At 40.0% G+C, this 20454-nt stretch overlaps 1 protein-coding gene across 1 annotated transcript in view; it reads right to left on the reverse strand.

Annotated features, from left to right (window-relative positions):
• The window catches only part of LOC309346569 (von Willebrand factor D and EGF domain-containing protein-like), a 205064-nt gene that overhangs the window by 162528 nt on the left and 22082 nt on the right, over positions 1 to 20454 (reverse strand). The window contains exon 2 of the mRNA XM_081870442.1: positions 1676 to 1860. Coding sequence (XP_081726568.1) covers positions 1676 to 1860 — 185 coding nt within the window. The remainder of the gene's footprint in view (positions 1 to 1675; positions 1861 to 20454) is intronic.

A 20454-nucleotide genomic window follows, 5' to 3' on the forward strand; every position in this document is an offset into this window, starting at 1 on the left:
TGCTTAGACTGGAGAAGAATATATGGTGGGTTTCAAGAACTTTTCTTTTTTTTTTAATATCATTGGACCTATCAATCATGGAAACTAGTATGCTGCACATTACTGGATATGCTAGCATTGTTTTTGAATAATTGACTGTTAATATTTATGAATCCTAAACATTATTGAGAGGGATCTGGCACATTGTACTATGAACACATGTGCGCACACACACACACAACCAACTTCCAAGATGATTGCTGATCAGCTTGGAAAATGCTGATCACCTGCTTGCGGAGTCCTGAATCTAATCCCTTTCCTACAACTGTTGTCCATTACGGTTAAAGCCAAGAACACTGACTAACTGGTCTTGGAGATTCTGGATGGGGACCTGTGTCCCTTTGAAGGTCATTCAGTGGACTTTCTAGTACTGCGCTGGATAATTTTTTTTACATGATCAAGTATGTAGTTGCTAGAACATCAAATCTTAAATTCAACATATATAATTACAGCACAGTTTTACATGTGACTACTTAGAAATAAGTGCCATTGAGTTTCAACAGTGACAATTTAGACCAAAAGAACCACCAAGAAAGGGAATGCTAAGTTTTGTACTCATTTGCTTAAAATCCAATACATCCCACTGGTTGGGGGGGGGGGTTGGTAAAGTGTTAAATTATGATTTCCCCCCCTTATTTCAGTTCAAATCCCATTTCACTTCGGCTGATATTAAATGAAGCCAGCTTTTAGCTGAGCTGCTGCTTGGAATTATGAGTTTATGAATTTATTATTTCATTTGAAATATGAAGTTATCCACAGAAGAAACCAAATAATCTATTATTTAATTTGAATCAAAAAGTCATCCATAGAAGAAGCGAAACCTCAAAGGAGCTGTAGCTTTAAGTAGTTAATTAGAGGGATTGAAGATGTTTAGAAATGCCCAACACACTGGGAGTCACCCACTTCCCCTGGGACAGCTGGAACATTATCTATGCGCTTCCTGAGAACACCACAAAAGCCCTGCATATTCATGGGTTGCTTCAAAATATGCCTATTCTCAACCCACATTTTGCATGCAAAGCAGCGGATGTCAGAAAGATGGCTTGGAGCTGTGAACCAGGAAAAGTGTGTTGACTTGTAAATGCTATTTTCAACATGTCAGTGGAATTGTCAAGGTATGAACAACGCAAGAGAGAATTTCATTTGCTTATTGAATGAAGAAATTCACACTCATCTGTTTGCTTCTATGTACACATCTCCAGCTGCTCCTGGGGCAGGGAAGAAAGAAGTCAGGACTTCCAGGAGAACAAACTCACCAATAGCTTGAGTCAGATACACCACACTAATACAGTAAAATCTGGGTGATCTAGCCCAGGCACAGCAAACTCGGCCCTCCTGATGTTTTGGGACTACAATTCCCATCATCCCTGACCACTGGTCCTGTTAGCTAGGGATGATGGGAGTTGTAGTCCAAAAACATCTGGAGGGGCGAGTTTGCCTATGCCTTATCTAGCCCATCCAATATGGAGGGGGACATTTCTTCCAGATCCTAACCATGCATATATCCTTGGTAACATAGGAGGCTAGAATATTACTGAGGAATATATCAGAGGTGAGTTGCAGAAGATTTTATCAGAGGTGAGCTGGAATCACACAAATACTGGGGAAAATATTTTTTTAAAAAAATGGTACGAACCTCTATACACTTGGTTGGCATTTCTGCAGGCTTGTTGTCAATCATGAAGCGGTACCATCCTTGAGGAAGGGAATGATCGCAGACCATGTCCTGAATGGCAGTTTCCTGCAATTCCAGGGAATCAAAAGTGATGCTGCGATAAGCATTGTGCAGAACACGATGTCCTTCTGGCAAGCATTCTGGAGCTAACGATAAGAAAAAAGACATCTATTTTGCTGTATCTTTTCTGTAAATAATAACCAATAAATCATTTGTGTCCTGAGTTTTACACTAAAATTACTGAATTCATGTAGTTAAGTGAAATGTCAGAACTCATACTGGTCACTTCTCTGGTAGTATTTTGAGACTTATCTACCCAACTTCCAAGGAATTCTGAGATTTCTCATCATGAAATTATGTGCCAATCCTGAGCGATCCAAACCCAGAGGAACCATTCCATCAACATGGGGCTTGTGGAATGATGAACTGATCCTGGGACCCAATGCCATGCCAACCCTTGCCCTGCCTGCTGCTGTCAATAAAGATTTGGCCTGATTTTATCCCATCACCTTTGTACACTCTGGTTATTTTGCCGCTCTCATGGGTCACATAATGCACCTGCCTGGGCAACAGCTTCATGGTGAGTCCCGGCACCTGTTTTTCTCTCCTAAAAATAAACTTACCATAATAAGATCTGACCATTGTAACCATACTATGCATTTAGAAGAAAAGATATTGTAAAACAATAAAACAAACTCTTACTTATTGACTTTGTCTTCTTCCTTTCTTTGTAGAGCAAAACAAATTACTCTTATAAAGCACCAAAAGAGCCAAAGCAGCTGTGGAAGAATGCACTAGTTTCATCTTCCTCATTCATCATCAAAAGAACTGTCAGTTAATTTCACACTGTGGGATCTTTATTACTGGTGGTGATGTAAGAAGTAGGAAAAAATAATACTGCTTTCCCCCCACTACCTAAGATTACATATGCAAAGATATCCCTTAGAGCCACCATCTTTTTTTGACTTGTAAATTAGGAATACTTTATGTTAAATCACTGGCATGAAGAAAATCTGAGGCCATATTTCAACTGTCATTTCCCAAATTGATTCTGACCCTCCTCCTAGTACTCCAAATGTGCTGAAGTAAGAGGACTGTGAATTTGTGTAGCTGTTTTACCAGTGACATGATGATGATCATGTATCATTTTTGATCATTTGGTCTATGGGCATGATACAGAGAAGATTGACATCCATTGTTTTGATCTAGGTTGGTCATTATCATGGCAATAGTGATGAGATCAATCCAGACAAAAATGTAACGAATCAGAATAAGTATCATATCTTTGTTGGGGATGTTGTAACAACAAGAGTAGTAGGCCATGCTTTTTTTTCTGGGGGCCCTCAAGGGTATGCAGTACCAGCACCCTCCCCCCCAAGTGTTAAGTTTGGCACGTACTGTGACAACTTCGTGGTGAGTACAGACACTTTTAAAAATTATTATTTTAAAAAGCACTGGTAGCAGGTATTGCTTTTGCTTATAAAAGTATTCACAAGGTGAATTCCTATGCAAGTCTACTTGGAGATAAGCTCTATCGAGTTCAATGGGACTTAAGTGAAAGCCTTATTTCTCTTCACCAGGGACAGCACATCACTGTATTTTGTTTTAATGGTTTATTTTATAAATTACAACTGTCCTTTATCAGAGAAGCGCTAGATCTTTTTTGCAGCAACCAGAGAAAATTGCTGTGGAAAACACTTTGTTTCAATGGCCACCTCCTCACAACCAAGGTTTGCCTTTGGCTGACCTAATACAGTGTCAAAGTGCTGATTTATATACCATAGGTATTCCATAAATATGCAACATGAAAGCCACAAGGAATTTTCTTGACACTTTATACAAAACAAATCAATGGTTGTGAAAAGAATGCATGCAGTAAATGTATTTTGTTAAGTGAAACCAGGTTAGAAAAACTACATCAGGGTCTCACAGAACACGATCCATAATCTGAATTCTGCTTACCTCAGCAGATGGTGTGGGTGAAGGCTGAGTGGAAGAGGGACAATAGGATCATAGAATGGGTAGAACCACATGTGCCTTGTCTTATGCTTTAGCAGATTTCTGCTGTGGTCCTGTGCACACTGACCTAAGAGTCCTATTGAACTAAATGAGGCTGACTTCTGAACATGTATAGGATTGCACCGGAACGATCTCTGGTGTGCGGCTTGAAAAGTGGCATCCCAATACAGTCAGTTCTGGTTGTGGACTTGACAGACCCCATCAGACTGAATAGGTGAAATATCTGTGGCTTGAAAGTGGTTATGCAAGAGGCAGGATAAATGCACAAACTGAAATTATGCACCAGGACACAATAATTACCATTCTATTGTTTTAAAAAACAAAACAAAAGCAAAATCTGTCTTTATGGTTAGTCTAAACCAGGGGTGGCCAACTCCCAAGAGACTGCGATCTACTCAGAGTTAAAAACTGACAGTGATCTACCCCCTTTTTTGGGTTCAGTTCAAAGTTGTTGAGCTGTTTTTTAGGAAGGAGCCACAGTTGTTCAGCTTCTTTGGGGGGGGGAGCCAATGATCTACCAGTGATCTACCGCAGGCGTCCAATGATCTATCGGTAGATCACGATCTACCTGTTGGACATGCCTGGTCTAAACTGTTAGCATGTACCTTGCCTTTTCAAGTGAAATGCTACACTAAAGGAACTGCTGAAACTATAGTTAACTCATATGCAATAGAATTATTCTTGTTCTATTTCAGATATATAACTGTAGATTTCATATCCTTGTATACTCTATAGTCTTGTATAAACTATTTAGTGCAATGGGCATTATGATTCCTTTTTTCCCCAAGGAAGCTGTAAAAATTGTTCCTTATTATAAGCAACACTGCTTAAACAAATTACACAAATATGTACACTTATTTTCAGTATGTCACTGAGAAGAGTCAGACATCTGAAATGGACACCAACAGTATTGGAAGTAATCTTAAGACCCATGAAAGTTGGTTGTGACAAGTTGAATTAATAAACCTGGGCCCAGATAATTCCACTTCATAATGCAGGTAGGGGCACACTTTGCTGACTGCTTCTTTATGCAGAAGAATTCCCTTCACATGCGACCACAGAAGTTGTTGAGAAGGGCCTAGTCCTGAACTGACATGCTCTACTTTACAAGCACAAAATACATGAGAGTTTAGCTGTGAGCATAGGTGCTAAGGCAGTTTCACCCCTCAATGTATTTTGTGAGGGGCCCAGCCCCCATCAGTGTTCAAAGGGTGTTCAGCTCCACTCCCTAGCTCCTTGCAACATCTCATGTGTGACCCCTCAATCAACAGAGAAGATGGTGCCTCAGACTGTGAAGCAAAGCAGAACATGAAGTTCTAAAGGTGGACTTGCTTGCCCTCCATATATTCATTTTACATGTAGGGGGCCATGTCTGTACAGTGGTACCTCGGTTTTACAGATGCTTCAGGTTAGGCTCCGCTAGCCCAGAAATAGTACCTCGGGTTAAGAACTTTGCTTCAGGATGAGAACAGAAATTGTGTGGCAGAGGTGAGGCAGCAGCGGGAGGCCCCATTAGCTAAAGTGGTACCTCTGGTTCAGAACAGTTTCAGGTTAAGAAAGGACCTCCAGAACAAATTAAGTTCTTAACCTGAGGTACCACTGTACATGTACAGTGCTCCTGTTTCCAAAAAGCCAAACCCAAACCACTTCCTTTAGCTACCTTTGGCCAGCCTCTTTAATATTCCTATCTTCTCCTCCTCTCTGCCTCCCAGGATATTGGCCCTGAAACCATGCTCTGTGCGGTTTCTACAGAACCTCCCTCTGCTGAGACCTTTCGCTCAATTTGGAGAGTATGCTAACCCTTCCCCGCAATTAGGTTTTTTGAGGGGTGGGGGGGGGAGTTCCTGTTGACATTTATGGAATTAATCCCACATTTATGATTTACTTGTTGGTACTTGTTACCATAGTATTACAAAGTATCCAACACCATAAGCACTTTTAATAGTATTTGCAGTAGGAGAAAATGGGTGGTGGGAAGAAAAAGAATATTTTATTTTAGAAATATTGGTCCCTACTGAAATACCTAATCAATTTATTCGCACTTATTATCTAAGTAGTTATAGCTGAATCTGTAAATGATTTTTTTATGGTGCCTGAATAAGTACACTTTCTTTCTTTCTTTCTTTCTTTCTTTCTTGTATAAAAATGTTACTTTGGAACAGTCAGAAAGCAGCATTTGACTTGCATAAAACATTAAAGTACAATTTGCCTGGGAGGAAGGTCACTTATCATCCAGGGTCTTCCATGAAGTAATGAACATGCTGTTGCCAAAACACTGGACAGCTGTGCTCTCTGTTTAGTTGCCGAGAAAACAATTACCTTTTCATACGCTGGTCTGTTAGCTGGAGTTTAATATCTGTTCCTCATGTGTAGATTAGGAATGATTGCATTGAGGATATGAAACATCTATTATAGTCAGACTTTCCCAAGAGTATTTACCAAAAAAAAAACAAAAAAAAAAACCCCACATACTGTAGTTTGCAGCTAGATGCAGAAGAATATAGCAGACCATTCTTCCTCACAGATGTTCAGTTCTTCTTGGAAGAGGCTAAGAGACATGAATACTGGAGAAATGTATTAAGCAAATAAGCCTGGGATATTTGTATGTACATGTGCATGAAATCAAGTGATTCTGAAGGTGGAAAGATTCTGAATTTCATAGATTACAATCCTTCTTACACAACACTTGAAAATGGAAAGAGTGGAGTAATTTGACTCTATGGGACTGACCAGGCAAGAAAACTGGTACAGTGACAGAGGAACAAGACTGTATATATTTTCTCACAAAGGGGGTAATTCCTGAATCTGCCCGATTTCTTCAGAATATGACTATATCCATCAACATCAAATTGACACAAGGCAAAATGGTGGAAGAAAAAGGTTAACAAAAAATTCTGGGAAATGTATCTTAATTGAAAGGATTTTGGCCTGACAAGCCAACCTATATTAATGTCTGCATTAGATTTTATTGGCTTTCTAACCTGCATAGATTTAGCAGCTTTCGATGCTGCTATGATGATAATGAAAAATTGTCATAGTGTCATTTCTTGTGATGTCAAGCCAAAGAAACAGTGAGCATTGTTTTCGGCTACCACTCGTCCTGTGGCCAGCTAGAAAATACCGCTGTCTTAGTTACTAATTCTAGCTCTTTTACTGACTAAAACCTGTAAGAACTTGAAAATAGAAATGCTATTGCTTTGCTGAGGATTTTTAGTTATGTAAATTTGCACACTTTTAAATTAATGAAGGTGCCTTTAAAGACTTCTGAGCAATCAATGAAGAAAATTATAATTATAGTTATTGATTGGCTCCCCCCCATCTCTGAGAATGAAGAAATGTGGCAAAATTAACAGGTTCCTGCATCCTAATCTCAGCCAAACACACCTTGCAAATGCTGCTCTCCTAAAGAACACAAATAAAATGAACAAATATGCCTTGATTTTTAGAATCCAAGGGTTTGTATTCAGATGGAAATTTGATTTTCATTCTTTCCCCCTTTGAGAATCACTTATTTCCATACAGAGGCCATAATGCAGTCTAATTATAATTCAGGAATCAAAATATTTTTCTCACACTGCTCCCATAGTGGACCGGTAACTGAATTTTGACAATATTCCTCTCATTGTATTCACACCGTAACTCATCCAATCTCATTTCTACCTATAATCAGGAGAAAGGCTTGGACTCAGATAATGTTGTATTTTTGGACTGGCTACAAATCCGCACACTAGCAGTGCCACAATGCCATAAAAATAGTGATTCTGCTTTAAAATGAGGAAACAGAGTGGAACCGCAATTGGGGGTGGGGAAAGTTGTTTAACTGTCCTCCCACCATTTCTCCCTCAAGCAGGTTTCAGCCATCACTGTGGTTTCAAATGTGTGTTTATCTCTAGCTGTGCAAATGTACTTTATTCTGCTATAGCTAAAGCTCCATATTTTGGGGGTTTATAGCAGTGATCCAGGCTTTTTGCTTATTCCTAAGTAGCCTATTGCATAGCACTCTGCCACACCAAGGCCATGTGTTGCTGTGTGATATGTGGGCAGTGCTTGCCAGCTCATTTCTGGTCCCTGCTGAAGATGCTCACATTAGTACTTAAAGCCCTAAATGACTTTGGTCACAAACCACTTTCATCCCTTCTGATCTTCCTTGGGTGTTAAGATTGGCAGAGCAGGAAATCCCTGGCAGTTCTCCTACTCTCAGAAGTGTGGGAAAAGGTAGTCCAGGGAAGGGCTTTCTCTGTAGCAGTCCTTGAGTTGTAGTGCTATTTTCACTATGCTGAAGATTCATTATTATTTTTTGAACCTTGCTCTTTGTCAGCTAAGGTATTTTGCTGTGCACTGCCAACCTCTTTTATTGAATTTACACTCTTTTGCATGAAATGGTGTTGTTTCATCATTATAACCATTTAATCTGGGGCTTTTTAAATAGAGGAACATCATATGGTTATAACTGATTCAATAATTTTACCTTGTTGTAACCTGCCTTGGGACCTTATTGCGAAGGGCGGATAAGAAATCTTACAAATCTTAGTCTAACAGACTATTGTGTTAGTCTTTGGCAGTCCGTATTGAGACATTCCATTACGAAATAGATTTCTTCATGAAGTGTGTGTGTCTGTGTTCATAGGGAGGGGGGTATTAGGAGCTGGCCCAAGTGCAGATGCTCCAGGTAACAGGAATGTTTCCCCTGAAGAATATGAGCCTTCTAGCAGCATGTGATACTTTATTCAAACATAGACAGCCAGTGGTTTGCATGCTGGATGGTCTGTCCTGTTCTTAACAATAAAGTAGGCCAGGAGTTCAGCTTTCATTATGGCCTGCTCTCTTTTCTGTCATTGGGATAAAACTAAAAGGAATATTTGGTTTGGAATACAATGCGAACTTTGTACTTAAGCGTATTATGTACTGAGAGTCCCAACAATAATAGGTGATGTGGTTCTGGTTGGACAAAGATCTATTCCTCTCATCCTCTGCTCCCCAGACATCCTCAGGCAAAATCTAACAGCCAAAGTTCAGGCCAGTTCACATTACAAATGGAACTATTTGTAATTTACCCCCAAAGCCAAATGCTTCTTAGAAGCATGTTTAGATTCAGTCCCAAGTAATTCCACTTCCATTTCCATTGCTTGAAAATTCAAACATTTTTTGCATAGCTTCCAGGACTGGTAGCAGTCAGTAAGCTTGGCTGGCCAGCCTGATAAGATAAAAGTTCATGCTCCCAAGTCTGGAATTAAAGCATTAATTCTCCAATCTCTGTTGTCCCTTGTTTTGATCAACAACTGTCTGTGTTTGCTTTTTTTTCAGCACTTGTAAGCAGTAATTTCTGAAAATATATCTGAAACAATTTAAATGCTGAAATATATGAGCTTCCAACATTATATAAAGCATGAATTAATTCTGCAAAGTGTGAGGAGAATGCAATTTAATTTAGTTCTCTAGGCTGGGAGGAAGCGGTACGTGAACTATAATGACATGTCCCAGGAGCTTTGCAAGAACCTCTTCTTAAACTCTCTTCTGATCCTTATGTCATTACTAAAGTACATGCCTCTCTTGAACCCATTTAACAGCAGCTTTCTTATAAACACAGTTTCAAAAAGTGAGTTTGGAAAAGTACCATTTATAAGCAGCCCGTAGTCTGCTTATATGATTTTTTTCAGTGTGCAAGTGATGAGCGCCATATAAAGTTATTATAACCTGACTTTGAAGAAGGTATCATACCTGCCCTTACAGCTATCGGGACCATGAAAGTACAGGTATTGTGAATAGCAACTGTGTTTTCCTGAAACTTCAAACACTCCAACATTTCTCTGATAGGGACATCCCAATAATAATAACTAATAATAACAATATTTATTATCCCACCCATCTGACTGGGTTGCCCCAGCTACTCTGGGTGGCTTCCAACATATATTAAAACATAATAAAACATTAAACATTTTTTTAAAAAACTTCCTTATACAGGGCTGCCCAGATGTCTTCTAAAGGTTGTAAAATTACTTATATCCTTGGCTTGAGGATCACACAACTCCATACCATCCATTATTTATCCAATGAAAATAGGGATGTTCTAAGGAAAAGCAGGACATTCCTGGTTCAAATCAGAAGCCAGGATGGCTTCTGTAAATCCAACACTGTCGTTGGAAAATAGGGACATTTGAAGGGTCTGATACTAACATTTTACTTTCATTCCTGGAATTCTATACCATTACAGCAATGTTTTTAGTTTTATTTTACTTTTTAAACAATGTTAACTTTTCCTCTGCGTGTATCCATATGATATGTGCTTTAGGCTGCAATCCTATACACTTAGCGGGGAGTAAGTCTCACTGAATTCACTGGGACTTATTCCTAAGTGGGCATGTATCGTATTGTGTTTCCAATTACTGTATAATAACCTGATGATGATTTGCTAGAAGTAGCAGAAAGATATCAGACTTCCAACAACCTACTTAAGACTTCAAATGGAAGTCAGTTAGTGATCATCAAAGGCATTCCAATACAGCTGGTTTCAGCTAAAGTCCTTGTTACACTTCCAACTGTCTGTCATGTTCTTTCATTCAGTCGTTCCCATAATAATGAAAACACCCTATTAAATGCCCAGAGAAGGGTATCAAAAGCCAGGTGCACAGTGCACGGAAAAAGACGTCAATGTTGCAGATAGAAGGAAATGCTATATTTTGCCCCATTTGGTGTATGTTAAAAGTAGAATTTGATACAAAAGGTACAGAAAATGAATGTAAGACAAACTGTTCTTCAGTTGAGTAATATAAATGCCACATTTTATGAGTGTGTTGATATTATTAACACATGGGCAAACAAAATTTTAAAATATACAATATTAAAGCAAGTATGGATCAAATGTTCCCTCACAAGATTTAGCCATAAGAGAAGAGGAGGAGGAGTTTGGATTTGATATCCTGCTTTATCACTATCCTAAGGAGTCTCAAAGTGGCTAACAATCTCCTTTCCCTTCCTCCTCCACAACAAACACTCTGTGAGGTGAGTGAGGCTGAGAGACTTCAGAGAAGTGTGACTAGCCCAAGGTCAACCAGGAACTGCATGTGGAGGAGCAGGGAAGTGAACCCAGTTCACCAGATTACGAGTCCACCGTTCTTAACTGCTAAACCACACTGGCACAAAAGTAGAGAGCCCTGTTAGTTCAGGCCAAAGGCCAATCTACATAGATTAGTGTCTTCTTAACAGTGGACAACCAGAAAGCCTATTAGAAACCAGAAAGCAGGATCTGCATGCAACACCACGCTGCCTACTTCTGATTCTCAGCTACTGGTACACAAAGACATGCTGCATCCCTCAGTGGAGGCAGAACATAGCCATCAATGCTCGTAACTTCATGGAAGGACTATCAATAGCTATCTAACCCTCTCTCATTCTGACAACTGAATGAATAATGGAATAATCACACAACAAACACTTGAAGAAATTGCCAAATAGTGGAATTAAACCAGACTCCCCACTAGGCCAACTATTGGCTAATTTCATCATACATTATAATTGTTTCACTGTAATATACAATAGGCCCAATCTACTACTGTTCTTTGAAACATACTGTGAACTTTCAAAACATGAATTTTGAAAACTGGCTTAATAAAGGCAAACTTTCATCTTCATACCTGCAGGCTAAACAACATGTTGTTGTTTTTGAGAAACAAGGCCAGGTTTTAATCATAGTTGATACCTGGAGTTTATTACAGGCTTTCCATTTGCAATTTGTGTTTTTTAAAAACAAACTCTAAACAAGCAATTTACATGTAAAAAGCTGTAAGGAAAATGAGTATACAAAGAAAACAACAGGCAATAAATTTGCATTTCAGCCTTTGTTCATTAGTCAGTGGTTGTCTCTGCAAACATGGTGTTTCGAAGTTGTGTCGTGGATGATACAAAATTTGTTCAGTTTAGAATATCTATGTAGAGCTTTATATGTAGAGCAGGAGTTAACCAGACTCTGGTCTGCAGACCACCAGTGGTTCACAAGCTTCATTGGGGTGGTCTACAGCATGTCTGTATTTGTGGTTGAAGACAGGAAATGGCACATCCATTGTGTTACATATTCATATCCACGTTTAACAGCATTTGTATTGCTTTTATTTCTTACATTGTGTTTTATTGTATTATAGCTCACATTCTATGGAATTAATACAAATTGTACAATTTGGAAGAAATAAAGGAAATAATAAAAATACAACTGAAAATTATATCATCTAGCACAGTGTTACAATTGTTACAACAGGCAAAAAAACTCATTAAGTGGTCAGCCAAGATCCTCAGCAATTTTCAAGTGGTGAGGGAGTTTGGGAACCACTGATGTTTTAGAATATAAAAATGGAGCTTTTCTTACAAGTTTCTTCTTTTCTATCAACCCTGAAGGCACATGAGGCTGCCACCTCACTGAAACTAAACAGATTTCTTTCTAGTTAATGCCCAGATGGGTGAATGCCTGAGAATAGCATGTAATCTGCCTTGCATTCCATGATAGAAGACAGGTGGGCTATAAATGTAAAAACATAAATCAATAACGTATTCTAGAGTCTCCATTGTTTCCCAGAGTGAGGCAATTCACTCCCGTTGAATATAGTGCTGGTCACAAACTTGGATATCTTTTCAGATTAGACAAATTCATATTAGAGGGTTATTGTTCCCTCTGACAGTGAACTCTACTGTTATGTGCCAACAGTATTAAAGCCGAAATGGGGTTGCTGAAAAAGCACGACAGAGATATCAGCAGGCTCAGGGTACCCCTAACACTTGCAGAAGTGCAAAATAATCTTCAGGGAGAAAATATAAGAGTGCAAAAGTTCAGCCCAATGAGGTCTGAACAAAATTGTACATCTATCTTCAGTGATAGTTACACTGCTCTGAATACCAGGTGCTGGGGATAAACAAATGGTCGTGCTGGTACTGTTATGCTTGTAGGTATCTGCTGGTGATGGTTAGAAACAAGATACTGGACTATATAGGCCTCATACTGATCCAGCAGAGTTCATCTTATGTTCTTACGTGTTCTCAGTTTAGAGCACCGAATGATACAGTTTTCTAAGCAAGCATGAACAATAGCAATGCACAAAATATTTTATGAGTCGGTGTACCTGCTACTCATACATATCTTTCATATACATATATTACTGCACAGACATCTGTTGTAAGCATCACATCAGTTCATTCCAACACAATTTCTCATTCTGTGTGATTAGTGATACCCATGGTTGAAATATTAGGAACACCTCTTGGAATACATAGTATTCAGTTGACACCATACATGCCTAGAATAGAAATCTCTTCATTCTGGGTGAAGAAGAAGAAGAAGAAGCAAAAGAAGAGTTTCTTTAAAATAGCACAAAGTTTACCTCGCCTGAACTAAAATTCTTCAAAACAGAGGGCATATCCAGCCTTATGTGAGGAATGCATTTCATGTTTTGCCTTTCAACATGTGCAAATAAGAATTTCATTAACCTTTACTTCAGCCTAGGTGTCAAACTGAGCTGTATAAATGGTATCTGGAGATAATTAGAGGATTGTGGCTGAAGTTACTTTGCCTATGATGCTAAAGCTTCTTGTGAAATCAACAGGGATTACTTAAGAAGAGATTTTTTTAAAGAATCATTATGTTCTTAAGATTCACTTTGCTTCTTTGAGAAGAGGCGCTGAAAATACCCTATGATAATTGGGTAACAGGGCTTGTTCTCAAAAGTTGCCGTCTCTGGATCTATAAAAAGCTATTGTCCTCACACACCCTTTTCTCAATTCCGCATTTCTGAACTTGTTCTGTGTTTTGGTTTACATCATCAGTTCCACTGCAACATGGTGTGAAGAAATGAAGGATAATCACATGATTAATGTGTTACTCCTGAGGAATTTGCAACCTTGATGCAGTGAGGATTTACAATCCCCTTGCAATGTTAGAAAGAAACACAAATATTATCTTTAACCAAATGGATTTAGTTTGAAATCTGTCATTCCACTAAACTGAAACAATGTTCCAAAACCGTTGGGAGATTCAGTAAAAATTATCACTGAATACACCACTTGTTCATTCATCAATAAACATCTCATCAACAAACATTCCATATGCTAGGATTCATCTAACCCAGCATGCTAGCACGAGGGCTTCCACTAACACAATGGCCTTTTGCCCCTGTCCTCACCCTCTGCACACCCTGTGCCTCTCCCAAATCTGCTTTGGAGGGGTTGGAGAACCTGCAGAACAATGAATGGGAGAGCAAGCAGGGATTGTTCTGTCTGGCAATCAAAAATGTTTGTGACAATGGGATGATGGGAAGAGTGTGATGCTGAATTCCTCCTATATTGTTCAAAACAGGACAGTGGTACCTCGGGTCACATACGCTTCAGGTTACAGACTCTGCTAACCCAGAAATATTACCTCGGGTTAAGAACTTTGCTTCAGGATAAGAACAGAAATCGTGCTCCAGTGGCACAGCAGCAGCAGGAGGCCCCATTAACTAAAGTGGTGCTTCAGGTTAAGAACAGTTTCAGTCTAAGAATGGACCTCCAGAACGAATTAAGTTATTAACCCGAGGTACCACTGTATCATTATCCAATGCTCTGTGTGCAAAGCCCCACAGGCCCAGCAGAATTTCCATCTTCTCTCCTCCCCTAAAAAGGTAAAGGTAAAGGGACCCCTGACTGTTAAGTCCAGTCACATACAACTCTGGGTTTGATACTCATCTCGCTTTAAAGGCCGAGGGAGCCTGCATTTGTCTGCTTCTGCAGACAGTTTTCCGGGTCATGTGGCCAGCATGACTAAGCCGCTTCTGGTGAACCAGAGCAGCACACGGAAACACCTTCCCATCGGAGTGGTACCTATTTATCTGCTTGCACTTTGAAGTGCTTTCGAACTGCTAGGTTGGCAGGAGCAGGGACCGAACAACGACATGCTGTCAAATAAAGAAGAAGAAGAGGAGTTTGGATTTGATACCCTGCCTTTCACTCCCTTTATTTATTTATTTATTTATTAATATTTTATTTAGGGTTTTCTTGTTTTACAGAAGTGTAATGCCTCGTATTTCCCCCCCCCCCCATGTAACATTTTTACAAATCCGTTTCATTTGTTGAGGCATTAGGGGGAGAAGAAAGAAAAAAAGGAAAAAAAGGAAAAAGAAAGGGGGTGGAGGGAGGGAAGATGGATGGGGGTGGGGTCAGGTGGTGGTGTTTCTATTATGCTTAATGTATGTAGAGTTTGGTGTCAGCGTTGTTTGTGTTGTTCACTTGTGTTCCTTTGGTGGTGAGAGAGTTTGGGGTTGGCCTAGGGTGTGATTGTTTGTTTGTGATTGGCTGTGGTGATCTTTGTTTTCGTGTGTGAGTGGGGTGGGTGGAAGGAGTCTCAAAGCGGCTAACATTCTCCTTTTCCCTTCCTCCCCCACAACAAACACTCTGTGAGGTGAGTGGGGCTGAGAGACTTCAGAGAAGTGTGACTGGCCCAAGGTCACCCAGCAGCTGCATGTGGAGGAGCAGGGAAGTGAACCCAGTTCACCAGATTACGAGTCCACCGCTCTTAACCACTACACCACACTGGCTCCCACCCTCTGGACTTTATTGCAAGGGTGTGTGGTGGACTGGAGTGAGCATGCTCTGTAGTTTGCATGGAAGTCTCTTGCACCAGCGGAGCTTCAGCATTGTCTGCAGCTAATACTTTAAAGTTTAAACGACAAAACATATTATTTAGTGCAACTCTGAGTGAAGCACGCATGCACACAGAATGTCACAGTTCCAATCCCTGGCCAAACGGATTGTGTAGCTGGTAATAGGAAAGCCCTCTGCCTTGGAAAGCTTACAATAATTGGCAGAGCTTAGAGGGACCAGCATTTGACTCAGTCAAAGGCAGTTGGAAATGAGCAATAATATGCAGCCTGCAGCCCCTGTAAAACATAGGACAGTGTCACTATGAACAAATCATGCATGCATGATAAGCAAACTCCAAACTGTCTGGATTTTGAGAGAAAGGGTGGCTGCTCCATAGAATTCTGCTGCCACCGAGTGAAATAAATGAATTCATATCAATAAAATACCCTGCCCTAGGATTCACTGAGATGAAGGGCAAGCTATAGATAGCCAAATGACCGGGGGGAAACCTTTTTCCTGTAGGTTTTGCACACTGCTTCTTTCAACACATATGAACCACACAGTGCTTTTTTTCTGGGGGTACTCAACATTTCAACATTAACATTTTCAAATGTTAAAAGTGTGGCACTTACTATAACAACTTCATGGTGAGTACCAGCACCTTTTTTTCTAAGAAGGAGAAGGAGAAGGAGGAAAAGAAGGAGAAGGAGGAGGAGGAGAAGAAGAAGAAGAAACACACATTTTTGGAAAGTGTATCAAGAAATCAACTAAACCAACATATGTAAATGTGAGGACCCCCCTCAGCACTCAAGAGCAGCTTTTCATGATGTACAGGGGTTGCAATGGGGGGATTCATGGAAATTGGGTGTCATGTCCTGAGCACAGGAAAGTCTAGCTCAAAATGAGCACTGGATACAGACCATAATACGTATATTTTTATGTACAGTGCTCTGGAAATTATATTGATTTCATACAAATGGAAAGTGAGAAGAACACTGACAAGAGTCTCTGGTCATCACCGAGACCAGTCAATTGGGTTTCCCAAACTGGTTTTTTCCCCCCTCTTTCAGGGAGTGATAAGTGACTTGCTTCTGACTTTTGATATGAACAAAACTCAGCCCCTCCTCCAGAAATCCTAACATCTGTTAGCAAAAGTTAACAGGCAGTGCAAATGGTGTTATGAGGACTCCTGCCAAGGACTCTGCTTTCCCAGAGTCTGTCTCAAATATATCTATGCCTTCTGCAGCTTCAGTGGAGCGTTAGTTTTGGTTGGATTCTCTTTCAATGGGCAAAATGATTCTGTAACAATTTGTGTTTGTCATGCCTTGGTCTCTGCAGTCCTAAAAAAACAACTTCCATCAATAAAGGTATCTGACACAGTGCTCACTGCCTCTTAACTTGACTGTGTATCATAGACCACAGTACATTTCTTCTTGACGGGGGTGCAGTACTGAACCTTGGACTGCCAGGATGTGAACCATATCAGGAATATAGTCAGTGCAGTTAACAAACCTCTTTTTCCATCATTCAGTTTTTTTCTTCATCATTTTTTATCTCTCTCAAAAAGGGACAATTATCTTGCTGATCACTCTCACATACGCTTTGTTTCAAATGGGTTGCTTTGGATGACATTTCCCCTAGGAATTCATCTTGAAAACATCTGCTAAGTCTTGTTTAAAGTACAATGCTGGAGTCTAAAACTAAACTCAAGATGATTATTAGGGTATAACAATGCGACAAAGTGCTGCAGGTCATGACACCTTGCTGTAGACCAGGGTTAAGTAACCTTTGGCCCTCCATATATTTTTGGGACTATAACTCTCACTATCCATGAACATTCATCATGCTGCTTGGGCTGATGGGAACTGGAGTCCAACAAAGGCCCGGCAAGCCAAAAATGTCCCACCCTTGCCTCAGGCCACAATAGCCATGATTTCCCATAATTTCTCACACTGTTCAACACTATGTAAAGAACAAACATGCAGTTTGTCTAAACTGTCTTTATCCCAGTAGCCTTTCTGAATCTGTAATAAACTTCCCCCATGTACTAAGAAAGCTATTTTGAAAATATAGAAAAGAGGGGAGCGGGGAGATTGATGTCTAAGTATACCCCACAGCCCCACATGGTAACCAGGCCCTTGACATTAAAGTAATTTTGCTTCCCTTGTTTACTATTACCACTGTAATCCTTTTTAAAAAAACAAACAACAACAGCAACATACGGTTTCAGGATAATTTCATTACAGTGCATATTGATTCATCAGTTGACTCATTAATATTAATGACATTCAAATGGCTGAATTTCTGTAAGCTGGGATAAGAGTTTCCTCAGAGGAATCCTAACTCCCAGAGATGAATTAAACTAAATACACTTCTTCATACAGATTGGGGACCACATTATGCTACAAATTACGTGGTGTAAATGCAGAAAGACTGAGCTGCTTACAGATATGCTGTATTTCCCCGGATTTAGTCCAAATGCTTATGTGTATTTGTGTTATCAACGGATTATTAAGTCTAGCTAATAATTTGCTGGTTTACTTCTTTTACATTAATATGAATTAATTTAATTTCTGTTCTTTAGAACATTTGGGGGGGGGGTCCAAAGTAAAATCAAGTATCCATGCAGCTTAATCCTGAGAATCGGCATTGGCAGCTACATCCCTGTGCATTGGGAAGAACTGTCATTCACTAGCAGAGAATAAGCTTTGCACATATTCAGTTCCCAGTATCTGCACATAAGCCAGGAAATAGCAGTAGCAGTTGGTGGGGCATGGCTTTGCTAGTTACTTGGTTTCTCAGTGTCCTGTAGTAGATTATTCCTATGGGTGGCATTAAATGCTAGTCAAAGTAAACCCATTGAATTTAGTAGATATAATTGACAGGAGCAAGCTGGTAGTAATTCACACTGTGCACATTGGAGTTAACTCTTTATTCATGGGAACATGATCTGCACAGACTTGGTGGAGTGTCAGGCATAATGAGCACAGAAACTTATCCCTGGTACGTCTTGCCCCTAGGCAAAAGGTCACCACAGCTGTCTATGTCATCTTCTCCTCCTCCTTCAAGGTTTTCCCCCAAGCAATCAGTAACAGCACCTGCATGTCTGTCTTTGCTCTTCCCACTTCATGCCTCTTCGGATTCTGGGAGACCAGCAGGGAGGGGAGCTTGTCACAGTGGAAGGGACTCTTCACCAGCCTCACTCATCTCTGCCTCTCTCCTCCCACCCTCCTGCTTCAGCTTCTGCCTATGATTCTGAATGGACTTATCCCAGCCACAGACTGTCTCAGCTCACTAAGCCATTACACCTTCAGATTCCGACACCTCCTCTTCCCAGTCTTTTCCCTCTTCTCCCTCTGACCACTCAGCGTCACCCCACCACCACTTCCTGAGCTCTGAGCCTTCTTCCCTTGGTGGTTCCCCACCTGGTTCCTCCCACTGGTTCCTCTGCACCCAGTCAGACCATGACAATAACTAACTTTACCATTTTAATTGGTCTGCTCTGCAGAGGGCTTAGCTGAATGCAACCCAATGTGTTTGGCCTTGCTGGTCTGTTTATTTCCACTATATTTTCCGCTGAGGTAAATTTTTAAGCAGTGAGCCTCTGTCTAGTCTGATCACAGCATCTGGGAACAAACTATAGGATACTGCAGATTCACCCTTCTGCAATCTGTGCCTACCGAGCAGAAGGTGTTTGTGTTGAGTAGGTGGTCTGCCATTATAAACCTTCTGATTGTTATCACAGAAACCTTCACTGACTGCTCTGGTTGCTCTGATACCAGCAAGAAAGGGGCATTATTTGGAAAGATTGAAGAATTTGGATACAAAGTTATACCTGCTTTCCTAACGCATCCTCAGAATGGAAGGGAAATGTGTCAGCTCTGGAACTGCTGCAATTATGTTTCATCCCATTGAGAGCAATAGGATATATTGTAAAAATGGGTCAGAAAAGACAAATGGAAAAAACAGGACATTCCACTTTAGCCTAAGAGAGCTTTGTATTTGGTGGTTTCTCCCTGCTCCACCTCCCACCCCTCCACAGGATTATTCTGCCGGTCTGTTTTGTGTCTCAGAAAAGAAATTGTCTCTACATGCAAGTGAGCAACATCTTCAAGTTTTCTTTGTAAATTTCATTAATATGGTTTGTAATCATATTACAAATACATATTGCAAATGGTTTGTAATATAGTTTGATACTGAGAGTGCCTCTGAGGAAAAACGTCATTCAAAATGCAGTGGGCTCAAAATGCAGTGTCCTGTGCATTCAAAATGCAGTGTCCTGTGCAGTGAGTGTATAGGACTCATATCCCCCAACTGCCTTGATTACATTGGGACATCCTGCTTTTGGGCTCCGTGCTCTCACAGAGGCCAGCACTGTGTGAAGAAGAGATGATAAATAAAGAATCTGTTTCTTTGAACTGAATCACACTGTCTTCTCTGGAAGTAACCTGCCTGGATGAACTGCTGGAGTAGGTCATACAATAGTAGTACTAACAGTGACAATTACTGCCAACAACAATGTTCTTGTGCACTTGGTTACTTCTTCCTTATTTTCCCTGCCTGTATAAGAAATGCTACTAGCTTTCAACAGCATTGGTAATATGTGACTTTTCTATTAACATAATTAATGAGAAGTTACTAGGTAACACAAAGCATGGAGGGCTTATTGGGCTGTTGTTTTATTTTGATTATATATTTTGTGGTTTTATATACTGATTTTTTTCTGTCAACCGCCCTGAGACCTCGGGGTATAGGGAAGTATATAAATTCAATTAACAACGACAGTTTTCAATTTACCCTCCTTATTGCCTCATTGCTGTTATGCATGATTAAATCAATTCCTTTAAAGCTAAATTTTAATTTATTTTTACTACATTTAAACACTTTGCATTGTAGCTTAAAAAAAAAGGCATTTTCTGTCCCTCTCAAAACACAGTATGATTCATATAAGAAAAGTATTGGGTCCAATCCTATCCTGTCAAGTCCATTGCTTTCTTTGGGTCTACTCTATGTAAGACTAACATAGAATATCACCTACTACCGACAATTAATCACTAAATCATTTCAAATCTGAAATATTCATCATTATATTTTTAAAATTCACATGCCTTGAAATTCAAAAAAAG

Source organism: Podarcis erhardii (assembly GCF_964252035.2).
Source record: "Podarcis erhardii genome assembly, chromosome: 1".
Taxonomy (NCBI): Eukaryota; Metazoa; Chordata; class Lepidosauria; order Squamata; family Lacertidae; genus Podarcis; species Podarcis erhardii.